At 37.8% G+C, this 13311-nt stretch overlaps 1 protein-coding gene across 24 annotated transcripts in view; it reads right to left on the bottom strand.

Moving 5' to 3' along the window:
* The window catches only part of LOC121466166 (muscular LMNA interacting protein), a 233038-nt gene that overhangs the window by 32067 nt on the left and 187660 nt on the right, over nucleotides 1-13311 (bottom strand). For 22 of the 24 annotated variants that reach the window (XM_041679752.1, XM_041679759.1, XM_041679765.1 and 19 more), the window contains one exon: nucleotides 6129-6335. The exons of the other annotated variants lie outside the window; for them this stretch is intronic. In XM_041679752.1, the coding sequence (XP_041535686.1) occupies nucleotides 6129-6335 (207 nt within the window). The remainder of the gene's footprint in view (nucleotides 1-6128; nucleotides 6336-13311) is intronic. 24 annotated transcript variants of the gene reach the window in all.

The raw sequence follows: 13311 nt of genomic DNA, 5'->3' as shown, positions 1-13311 counted from the left end.
TACAAGAGCTAGTGCCAGGACAGGCTCCAAAGCTACAGAGAAACCCTGTCTCGAAAAACTAAAAAAAAAAAAAAAAAAAAAAAAAAAAAAAAAACTTGTGTTATATGTGTTCATGTTTCTTAAAATTTATATATTACTGATCCATTGACAATAAATTCCCAGCCAACAGCATTGTAGTTCATGACAAAGAAAAGTCTAACTCAGCTATTTTGCCTATTTATGTAAGACCCCCAACACTAGATTTAGGGCCCATCCTAAATAATAAAATCATGAATTATAGGAACAGTATACAATAAACCACACCAGGCAGATCAGCAGAAAAAACACCCCAGCATAGTATGAGAGAGGAAGCAGAGAACTGCCTTGCTCACCAACTGGGAGCTCATGTGCACCAGTGACTTTTCAGATTGCTATGACCAAATATCTGACAAGTCACATTTATGGGGACAAAAGTTCATTTTGGGTCCCCATTGAAAACAGTATGCATCATTGCAAGGAAGTCACAATAGGAAAAGCTCAGTCTATGATTCAGACCAGGAAGCAGGGAAAGAGAATGCTGCAGTTTGACTGATGCTCCCTTTCCCTTTTTATTCAGTCCTAGACTCCAGCCTATGGGATGGTACTACCCATGCTGCCCATATTAAGGGTGGGTCCTCCATCTTCCAATGTGGTGATATTTTGTTTGTCCTGTAACAAATAAAGCTTGCCTGAAGATCAGAGTACAGAGCTAGTCATACTAGTTAGCCACACACCTTTAATTTCAGCACCGGGGAGGCAGAGGCCGAAAGCTCTCCGTAAGATCAAGATCACTCTGGGCTACACAAGATTGATTCAGTCTAAAAGTGAAACAAAGCTCACACCGTTGATACCTGTACTTGGGATTACATGCCTTTAATACGAGTATTAGGGAGGTGAAGACAGGAGTGACATGGCTGGGCGGAGAGAAGAATATAAGGCAGGAGGAGACAGAAGCACAATGCATTCATTCTGAGGATTCGTGGAGACAGGATCTTTCCCCATCCGGTGTGAGGGAGAGCTAAGTACTAGTTGCTGGTTGCTCTGATTCTCTCATCTTTCAGCTTTCACCCCCTAATATTTGATTCTGAGTTTTAATTTATAAGATCAATTAAATTTGTGTTACACTTAGATAACCATCTCTAATATACTCAGACAAGCCTGGATGTGATTCTAACTTAACTGAAGATCAGTTATAAGAAGATGCATTAATTACATGAATTTTCCTCTTTAGGGCATGCCCACAAACAACTAGAAAATCAAATGAAGTGCAGATAGCATTTGAGGCTGCTTGTAATTAAGTTTAGGGGTTGATGGGCTGACCTGTGAGTAAAGGCACCTGCTGTTTTAAAGCTTGAACACCCGAGTCTGATCCCTGAGACGTGCGTGAAGAATGAAGGGGAGAAACAAAACCATAAGTTGTCCTCTGACTTCCACATCCATGCACAGCACTCACTCCAACACAAATGTCATGTATAGACAAAATAACATTCCTTTTCATCGTCAAACACAAATCAAGTTTAGCTAAGGGCGATCACAGGTACAGATACTTGTGGATTCTGGTAGCAAAAGTAGAGTGACAGAGGAATGAAGGACATGTGGCTGAGACAGCCTTAGAGTTGCCTGCTCCTGTATACAGAAAACAAAGTGCTCTAAAAGAGGCAGAGAAGCAGCTAACGGAAATCCTGTGAGGGTATGCCACCAAAATGAATGTAGGACAAGGCAAGGTGCCATCCGCTTTTGGTCAGATGCCCTAAAGAAATGGGGAACCCCCCCTCAAAAGATTTCAGAATCTACATACAGCAAGAGAAGATCAAATATTCACCCCCCTGCTTCTCTGTCTACCAGTATTCTCTTACTAAAGAATCCCAAGAGCTGGTGATCAGATGCAACTTTTAACAAAGAAATTCTCTTCAGTTTACTAAGATTATTCTAAACATATTGGTAGACCATAAGTTGATTCAGATTTAGTATTTGCCTAAAGAAGTAACTGAGGTTAATCTAGCATTTGGATTTTCAGTGAGGAAAAGGGGTCATTTTGAGACTTTTCATCATGAACACACATTTGTTGCAATGCCTAGTAAGGTGGAAAACATCATGTCAAAGTGTTTCATGTTGTAGATGAACAAGCAAAGCTCAGACAAGAAACACATCCACATATAATGGCACATGAAGTGCTTGACATAGACAAGGATTGTAGAGATTGAAAAGGAAAAGGATAACTTTAAATGCTGCATGAAGAAACGTCTCTAAAAAGGGGGCATGATTTGTCTGATTCAAAATATACAAATGTTTATACCCATCAGGGAGAAAATAGATAATTTTCTAAGGGAGAAATCTGTGTGGAACTGGATGTAAGGGGTGCTGACAGTATACCTAGATTTTAAATAAAGTAGCCCGGAAATACAGAACAGTGAGAAATAATACTGCACAGCCAGAGGATCCCGTTCAACCTAGGAATTTACCAGCTACCAGGACAAAGTGAAAGGGAGAAGAATTATAATAGATGGACCCAACTTTCAGTCCTAGGACTTCAGAATTATGATATTAATGACAGAAATAAGGAATCAATACAAACTAGTTTCCAATAAAATGAATGAGGGTAAAATGCCAATTTGTTTTTCAAGCTATATTTTTATTGATGCAATTAAATAAATAAACAATATAAAAACCATGATCAGGACAACTTATGGAAGGAAGAGTTTCTTTGGGTTTATAGTTCCAGGGGGAAAAGAGGCCATCACCTTCATAGTTGGAAAGAAGGGTACCAGACAGGAAATGCAAGAGAAGCAGCAGACTGAGAGCTCATATCTTAAACCACATGCAGGAAGCAGAGTACACTGGAGATAACAGGAGTCTTTGAGTTCCCAAAGCTCACTGTAGCATAATTCATGCAGCAAGGACACACCTCCTAAACCAAACAGTGCCACAAACTGGGACCACATATTCAAGTATCTGCATGTACAGGAGACATTCTCATTCAAACTACCACATGAGGGGAGGTGATGAGCAAGCAGATAGGGGTAAAAAACTTGTTATCAATGCAGAAGTAAAACTGGAAATGTGGGTTTCATACCCACCAACATTGGGATAATTACTAAAAATCTGTGAGTGGTCAGATATCTGAAGTGCAACAGCCTAACCAGGTATAGAGTACATCAGACCCATAGATTACACTCCCAGCTACTCAGCAGGCAGAAAATAGGAGGACCAGAGGTTAATGCCTAGACTGAGGAACTTAGCAAGACACTCTCTCAAAATAAAGTAAAATATTGACTTGAGGTGTAGCTAAGTGGAAAAAAAAATCCCAGTATAGATAAATCCTTGGTTCAATCGCCAGTCATGGAGAAGATAAAGAAGAGGCAACAAGCAAACAAGAGACACTCGATAAAGAAGAAAAGCAATCAATCACTACAGAGGTGAAAAGAGACAGAGGTCTGGAGAACTTTCACTAACAACCAACTTAACTTTGTTAGAGTAATTTCAGTTCAGTGGGAGGAGCAAAATTCGAATGCTTTCAAGAATGAGTCAGTCATGGAGAGAGTGACTACTGCCCATTATGAGAACAAAAAAACAAAAAGGAAAGAGAAGCGGAGATAGGGAGAGAGAGAGGAAGGGAGCGAGGAAGGGAGGAAGGAAGGAAGGAAGGAAGGAAGGAAGGAAGGAAGGAAGGAAGGAAGGAAGGTATTGTGAAGAGACTGTATAGAGAAGTTTCCTGTTGTTGTGTTGTGTGTTTGTTTGTTTGTTTGTCTAAGCTTCCTTTGTGTAACAAGAAAACACCCAGTGAAGAAAAGATTAAAGAAAACACAAGAGGGCAGAGGAAATGTCAATTCAAAGATCTGTCATATGACATCTTGCCTGTGCATGATTACTGTGTTTTGGGTCTTTTGTTATATGTCAACATGCTTTAATCCTGCTCTTATAGGGTCTAATAACTGGTTACTAATACAATCCTCATTTTAAAAGATGTGAAAACAAGCATGCAGAAGATGAATTACTCACTAAATATGAGGATATCTGGAAGGGGTGGAATCAAGAAATAAATTCAGATAGCCTAAGCAGAAGCAATATTCCCTTACCCACTAGTTTATAGTTTTTCAGGTTAATGGAAAGAACCAAAAGGTATGGATTTCCTTTTACCAGAGACAAAAAAAAGTAAAGGAAGATGGATAAGGCAACTCAGAACAAGATGAAATCAGAACGTGAGAACTTTATCATATGATGTAGTGTGACCTCATTTTGGACTTCTAATTAAAAAGTAAGAATGGAGGAAACGAACCAGGGTCAAAGTTTAAGATATAAAAGAGTCAGCCGGGCGGTGGTGGCGCACGCCTTTAATCCCAGCACTCGGGAGGCAGAGGCAGGTGGATCTCTGTGAGTTCGAGGCCAGCCTGGTCTACAAGAGCTAGTTCCAGGAAAGGAACCAAAAGCTACGGAGAAACCCTGTCTCGAAAAATCAAAAAAAAAAAAAAGATATAAAGAGTCTGGTGAAATTTTTAGAAGGGTACACTGCAGCTTCAACAAAAGAATGACAGCCTGCTGAATGCTGAAGTCCTACTAGATGACAAACCACGAAGACTGAACAATCAAGTCACATTCAGCAAACATTCCCAGAGAGTTCTTCAGAAGAATAGTGGAAAGATCTGGTTGTAGGTAAAGTTGTAAGGTCAAACTGGGGAGTAATATTAGCACGTTAGGAGAAAGTTCACTTGCATGGCAGATTGTGTTTTACAACTCCAGGGAAGGAGATTTTTCAGGTCAACAAGAAATGCTGGTAATACTGAAATATTAATGCACAACTATGACATATTTTTAAACTTACCTATACAATTTAGTAATAGATATATTTTAATATGAGAAATAGGAATATATGACTAATCAATTAAATCTTCCTTGAAAAATACTCTTACTACAAGATGATGTTTTTAGTATTTTGGATATGAATGGTTTTTTGCTCTATATAAAGGATTCTTAGACTCAGAAAGAAAAAATCTATTCGTGAAGATTTTCTCGTTCATACACAGCCTTTACCTTTCAATTTCTCTTCTGAAATAGGTCATCACTTATACGGCCCTTGCTGATACCAATCTCATGGAGTCAAATGACCCTTCCAGTATAAACTGGCTACTATAGGCAAGTCTGCAAAACTTGAATGCTTGTGATTCTTGTGTGCTGCTTTTCATAGCCTTGAAAAGCAAAGTTAAACTAGGAATATAATACTATATCTCATATTGCTGGATAGTTGCAGTTAGCACCACAAAGGTATCAAAAGATGAAGCTGTTTAATATAACTGAAATATAAAATATGACCATAATCTATCATGCATGATCATTTATAAGCAGAGAGTAGCTACAGTATTTGTTGGAATAGGCCGCTTGTTTATTTCCCAGCTAACCAGACTCCCAAAATAATCATTCATAAACTATATTATTTAAAACATTTGAAAGGGAACAGGTACTTACTCAAAGTTCACACATTGGGTCTGTGTACTTCTAGCAGGCCACATGAATGTTCTCCAATGCCAATCATAAATATATTATAATAAATATTGTAGACTAGCATATATACACATATATCCAGGTGTTGAACCCTTGGTGATATATAGATATATATAGATATAGATATTAGAAATTATTAGGTAAATGGGCAAATTATATAATAAAACTTTATTTTGCAGACACCTGAAGTAATCGTATTTCTTTGCTCACTGTCTGCAGCTATGCCTCCTCAACAAGTCACTGTAATTAATTAAACTTTTAAAGTTATTGAAGTAAGACTAGAACATAAACTAATCTAGCTACCATATAAAGTTCTAGAAACTTACTTTACATGTCTACACTGGGGTTAGACCATGAAATAATGAGGAACATAGGGCAGGGATAGACTTAAAAAGAGAATACATGTCTGTTACTTCTCCCAGTAAGTAGTTGTTATCTACTTAAAGTAATACAACTCAATCCATATTTTCACAGTTCTAATACACTTAAATGTTAAAAACATAAGCATCCAAAGTGCTTATCCAGACTTTCTCATTATATATAAGTTTTAGAAGTTAAACACACCAACATTTCATAGCAAAGAACAAATTCTCATTTGGGCAAAATATTCTCACCTTATTGTGTGTGTCCTGACTAAGGAGAGTGGGGGACTTCTCCTGTTCATCCCTCACTGAGAAGGAGGACAAATGACTGAAGGGTCCTGGGGTAAGACAGTCAGCATGAGACAAGGTCTGTGGATTCAGCAGGGACTTAACAGGAGGGTAGAGTTTAGACTGATATAAAGGATGGAGAGAGACAGGCCTGTGAGAGATGGCTGCATCCTAGGAAGAAAAGGCACAGGAGAGATTAGTGTATGATGTCAGGTGTACCATGACTTACTTATGAGAGATGTATGCTAGAACTATTAATGAGTAGAAAGAATACTCCTTATAAGGCATTCCTCACACAATACTTGCCATCATAGTAAATATGTTGTCTCTTTAAATAATCTTTGCCACCCCACCTCCAGTCTTTCCTGCAAGCAAAATAAGGGCTTGCAACATATCTCCTGAAGATGCTGTTTGTTATTCCTGGAGGTACTGAGAGGAGAAATGGACAGGAAAGAGCAGAACCTATCCTCAGGGGGCTGCTTGGGCCCAGTGAAGAGGAGACAGTAGTTGAAGTTATTAACTCAAGAATGCAGCTGATTTGGTCTAGAATTTACTGAAGCAACAGGAAGGAATTAATTTATGAGCTGAGGCACAGAAGCTTGGGGTGTATTCATTTGTCCAGCTGAGCTGAGCAGAAATAAAGGCTCAGTCAGAGATGAGTCTGAAAGGAATAAAGACTGTCTCCAGTTCTAGGGCCCTGTTGTCTTAGTCTGACAGTTCCACAAACAAGAGATCTGGGTGTAGAGAAGGCATTACTATTGACGTACTATTAACATGGACTATTATTAACACAGAAAAGGGATGAATGGAAGACCTTGAAGGAGTGAGCAAGTAAATAAGAACATGAGTTGTGGCTAAGGAACAAGGAATCAAAAAAAATTAGAAAGAGCCAACATGTGTATATGATAAATATCTGTTGTTGGAGGAAGGCCTGCTTGCTGGTTCCCAGTTGCCCAGATAGCTTAGACCTGAAATAATTACACGGAAACTGTATTAATTAAATCACTGCTTGGCCCATTAGCTCTCGCTTCTTATTAACTAACTCTTACATATTAATTTAACCCATCTCCATTAATCTGTGTATCACCACATGGCAGTGGCTTACCAGGAAAGTTTTGGCACGTCTGACTCTGGCCACAGCTCCATGCCATTTCTCTGACTCTGTCTCCTTTCCCCAAGCATTCTGCCTCACTTTCCCTGCTTACCTAAGTTCTACCTTGTTATAGGTCCAAAGCAGTTTCTTTATTCATTAATGGTAATCACAGCACACAGATGGGGAGGACTCTCACATTACCTCCCCATTTATGTTTAAATAAAAAGGAAGATTTTAACTTTAACATAATAAAATTACATATAGCAAAACAGGTATCAAACAAGAATTACATTTACAATATTTTATCTACTTTATCTTTTATCATAACTAAGAAAAACTATATTGTTACTGTCTATTCTTCAACTCCATCAAAGACTCCAGAAGGATATAATATTACTTAAGTAAATAGAAAGTACATTGTAAGCAACTTCCAAAACTCTAGAATTGACAGAGACATCTCGCTACCTGGACAGCCAACCAAAGTTCTTCCGTACCATTGGGGCACCCAACTTCAGCCTTCAGGCCCATAGTATCCAGAAGACTTTTCCATGAAGCAGCAAAGACAATTCCCCCTATATTTGTCAGTCAGTTTCTTCTGTGTCCTGCAGAACATCTGGCAGACTCCTTCATGTAGCAGGAACCCTGAAGGACCATCTCACCTTTAGGAAAATTCAGCAGTCATTTCTCTGTGGGCCCTGCATGTCCAGTTAAGTAATCCAGGCAAAAGCAGTTTCCTATCCAAATGACTAACAGACTCCATAAGGAGCCTCTTCAATGCCCATTTTCCTCTTGAAGTAATTGGTGCTACCAGGAGCAGATGTATCTCATTGTCATGAAAAGTTCTAAGTTAATAAAACATTTTAAATGACATATTCTGTAGTCTTTGAAAGGTTTGAAAAATACCTACCTATCTGAAATACATTTTTGTACATTTAGAAAATCTAACTAACATGACTATAAGCTTGCCTATTATAGACGAGTATCCATTAACTTATATTTCTTAATTATATATAACATTTTTAAATGAGCTGCACAAACTTAATCAAGAGCAGAAATATACATTTAATAAAATTGACCTTAAATTTATGTCAATTAGTGAAGATCCATACCAATACAAAGTATCAACTCTATAGCATGTCCCCCTTTAAATTTAAACAAACATTTATAGACAATATTTGGGAATGTGGACACAGTTCTCTCCAAACTTCTTCCTGCTGTTTATTGAGCAAAGTAATTTTTGAAGGACATTAAAGGTGACCTTTTAAGGGTTCTTATTCCATCAAACCACACCAGTCTGGAAGCAATCCACAGGTTCTCATCTTCTGTGGAAACAAGGGAAGAACTTCTTTTCCAAAGCAACATATCCTTAGACCTAAATTTGGAAGTCATGATACCTTTATAATAAACATGCTGATTTAGCTTATCAGCCCATACAATAAAATGTCTCTCTGTACTTAGCTCATTCACAGGAAAAAAAAATCAAAAATAACAAATAATATACATAATCCAGACTCTCTGTGAATTATTAATTTTTACATGGCTTATTTTTCCTTACTCCTTTTAATCTATGATTATTTGTACTCTGACTCTTTAAAGAACTAGATGTTCACCATATTGAAGAATAAAACAGCTGTTTTAGGGGAGTTGCTTGTTTATCTGGCCATCCAGAACCAAAATAAACCACACAGAAACTGTATTAATGAAAATACTGCTTGACCCATTAGCTCTAGCTTCTTATTGGCTAACTCTTACATATTAATTTAACCCATCTCCATTAATCTGTGTATCACCAAGTGGCAGTGACTTACCCACAAAATTTTAGCACGTCTGATCTGGCCATGGCTCCATGGCATCTCTCTTGTAGTAATAGGAGTGGCGGGGCTGCGTTCCCAGCACCCTGGCCACCTGCTCAGCTAGCTTATGCCCCAAAATAACAACACACAAACTGTATTCATTTAATCACTGCTTGGCCCATTCTCTTCTAGGCTAATTCTCACATATTAATTAAGCCCATTTCTAATCATCTGTGTGTAGCACCCCAAGGTGCGCTTACCGGGAAGATTCTAGCCTATGTCCATCCTGGGTCGGAGCTTCATCCCGGGAGCGGGGCATGGCGTCTCTCTCAGGCGTCTGCTCCTGAGAGGAGAGCTTTCGAGTCTGACCTCACTTCCTCTTTCTCCCAGCGTTCTGTTCTGTCTACTCCTCCCACCTATCCTCTAACCAATAAAATGGGCCAAGGCAGTTCCTTTATTAGCCAATGACCTTCCTCCATCATTTCCCCTTTTTCAGTTTAAACAAAAAAAAAAAAGGCTTTAACTTTAACATATCAAAATTACATATAACAAAACAGTTATCAAGTAAAAGTTACAATAATCTTTATCATAACTATGGAAAACTATAACTAACTATTCTTAACTCCATCAAAGACTCCAGAAAGATACAATACTACCTAAGCAAACAAGAAAAAGGCAACTTTTAAAACTCTAGAAATGACAGAGACATCTTGCTGCCTGGATAGTCACCCAAAATTCCTCTGTACCGTTGGGGCATCCATCTTCAGCCTTCAGGCCCATGGTATCCATCAGACATTTCCATAAAGCAGGAAAATTCAAAGTCAGTTCAGTCACTATTTGTTGTGTCCTGCAGAATGTCTCGCAGACTCTTTCATGAATCAGGAACCCCGAAAGATCATCTCACCTTAGGCAAGTTCAGAAGTCCTCTCTCTGCATGTTCTCTGTGTCCAGTTTATGCAATAGTCCAGGCAAGAGCAGTTTCTTGCCCAAATGGCTATCAAACTCCATAAGGTGCCTCTTCGATGCCCATCTTCTTCTTGAAGTACATTGGTGCTGCCAGGAGCAGAGTGTCTCATTGTCATGAAAAGTCCTCAGTTATTAAAACATTAAATGTCCTATTCTGTAATCTTTGAAAGACATGAAGAATATCTATCTAAAATATATCTCTATATATCTAGAAAATCTAACTAACATGACTACAAGCTTTACTATTATCGATGATTATCCATTAACAACCTTTATTTCTTAATTATACAGTACATATTTAAATGAACTACACAATCACAATACCTTAATCAAAATCAGAAACACTTATACATATAACAAAATTGACCTTAAATCTCTATCAATAAAGCAAAATCTATACCAATGCAAATTATTCATACCTATATCATATCCCCCTTTAAATGTAAACGAACGTTTATAAACCATATTTGGGAACATTGGCACAGTTTTTTCTCTCCAAACTGCTTCCTGCTGAATGGGGGCATTGTTAATTAGGTCTTTCATGGTATAACCTGTGTGCTAGTTTCATCTCAGTTGGCAGTTGAGCGAAGCAATTTTCTGAAGGTGTTCACACCAACCCTTCAGGAGGGCATGGTCCATCATACCAAATCGGTATAGAAGAAATGAACAGTGTCTCATCCTTTGTGAAAACAAAAGAAGAATCTCTTTTCCAAAGTATCATATCCTTAGATCCAAATTCAAAATATCTATGTTGGATTAGTTCAGCAGTATTTATAAATAAATATCTTTTAGCAGTTGTTGCTCCTTCCTCAGAATTCAAATAATTCAAAGAGAGCATAATAGCATACAGTATCAAGATTCTCTGTGTATTTTCCATCTTTGTACAGCTTTGTTTTAACCTCTATTTCATTTATTTTTACTTTTAACTTTTTGCTTTTTGAGACAGGTTCTCTGTATCTTTGACCTGAAGTAACTCTGTACACCAGGCTGTCTTTGAACTCTCAGAGATCGCCTGTCTCTGCCTCCCAGGCATTGGGATTAAAAGCGTGTGCTACCACACCTTGAAGTCACATAGGTCTATCTTCCTCTGCCTAACAAGTGGCAGTGACTTACCCACAAAATTTTAGCACGTCTGATCTGGCCATTGCTCCATGGCATCTCTCTGACTCTGCCTCCTTTCCCCAAGCATTCTGCCTATCTTTCCCTGCTTACCTAACTTCTGCCTTGCTACCGGGCCAAGCATTTTTTTATTAATTAATAAATAAAAGCAACACATAGCAGAAGGACCTCCCACACCAATCTGCACAAACAAAAGGCTAATATTTATAGATACATAGCAATGTTTTTTATTTCTGAAATCTTACATGCCAGAAAATAAATTGATTATCCAACAATAAAAGCCTCTAGGACATTACTGTGTGACAAGCAACCTACTTTCTTACCTTTCTGACCTCAGAATCAAACAAGGGGATGCTAAGGTAGATACTTATATTAACATTTAATTTATAGAAAGATGATATTTCTTGTAACTTCAATGATGTACTATATTACTTCTATGCTGCATAAGCAATAAACTAGTATTTTTGTTCTTGGAAGAAATTTAGTATAAACTAATACATTTGTATTAAAATGACATTTGATTAAAAGGTAAACCCAAATCACAGCAAAGTAATATTAATATTTTATATTCATTTACTTCATTTTAATCAATATATTTTTAATTTTCTGATAGACCTTTAAAACAATAAATGAAAAATGCTAGTTATAGGAGGAACATTACTATCAATTTAATTTCTGTGACTATCAGTTGATTCATTGAGAATATCCAGGAATACTACCTAAAATGTTGACTCACCCAAGAGTAATGAATTTAGCTCCTTTTCCCAGTTAGTACACATTTCCATTCATTTTGTTGTTTGGTGTGTTTGGTCAATACTTCTCAAACTACTCATGCTAGTAAGCAACTTATATGAAACACATATTAGTGTTCTGTAATTTGATTGAAATATATTCTAATTTTATCTGATTTCTCAGTCACATAGTTATTACTTTATTAACAACCAATTGCATTATTTAGTGTCAAAAGCAGTTAATGGAAAATTGTGTAGCAATGGCAAACCTAGCTGTAAAAGAACAAGGTGATGCCGTTTTTGATAGTTGAGAAAGCCTGGGAAAGGGTGGCCGAGTTGTCTGTTGTCTACAGACTGTTAGATTTCCTGGAAGGTGAAGTACCAGTTCTCTAAATGTCGGGAGTTGTCGAGATCTGTGAGAAGTCATGTGGCCACCAGGTTCGGAAATCAAATAGGGTCAAGCTTTTTGTAGTTTGATAGAAAACACTCGCCTGCCTGCTTTCTCCATCTGGCCAATCTCTAACCTAAGGAATGGGTCTATCTTCACACTTCTACGAAATCAGATGTTGTCTACATCTTGTCTAAATAGTCAAACAAAAAGAAAAAGCATGGTTTGATCACTATGGACACCCTAGAGAAGGTTGAGTATTGGCCAAGCTAACTTGGGTCCTTGGCAATCCAGGAGGTAGATGGAGATGAAAAGATGATTGACAGATGAGAAATTTTAACACCTGAGACATTTCTTCTAGCTCTGAGACTTGTGTTACCAAATCAAACCAGGACTGCTTGACTGTGACACTGTATCATGTGATTTATTCTCCATTTAATTGCCAAGACTTTGCTCCATTCTCTAAACAGTTCTTTGTTCTAATTTTTCAAAGCTCTTTGTTTCATTAGCTTCTGGAAATATTAGTGTTCATTTTGTTTAATTTATGTTTAAGTGCTTTAGCTAATTTTGCTGTGCTGTGTTTTGCATTGAAGGTTTTCTCCACGTATATGAATATTTAATGGTTGCTAATGTCATTTGAGTCTGGCACAGAGCTTCTTAAAGATACTGAGTTCACACACTGACATTTGAGTTCACTGTCCAAAATATGGTAGTCTTAAGAATATGGAAATCTCAATAATTTCTGGGTTTTCTTCTTTGGACTGGTCAGATCGCTCACTCAAAACTTTCCAAACCACCAGGCTGAAGGTCAAAAGAACAATTACTGGCAGATAAAACAGGCTGGGCTATAGTATTCTGAGATGCAGTAGGAGAAAAAAAGGAAAGGGTATCAACATGAGGCACAAGGCTTCGGGCTGTGCCATTTCCTGGAAAGCCCAAATGCCTTGTGTTGTGCCAGGTGTCTCTTCAGTCTGAAACACAATTTTCTCTAAGCTAAAAGGAAGGGAGAATGCCAGCCACTGAGAAACAGGGGCTTAGGTGTAGATATGAAATAACT

Source organism: Microtus oregoni, unplaced genomic scaffold (genome assembly GCF_018167655.1).
Source record: "Microtus oregoni isolate MIOR12 unplaced genomic scaffold, Mior012 000032F_ref0000030, whole genome shotgun sequence".
In the NCBI taxonomy this organism is placed as follows: domain Eukaryota; kingdom Metazoa; phylum Chordata; class Mammalia; order Rodentia; family Cricetidae; genus Microtus; species Microtus oregoni.
This window is presented reverse-complemented; position numbering and strand designations above follow the sequence as displayed.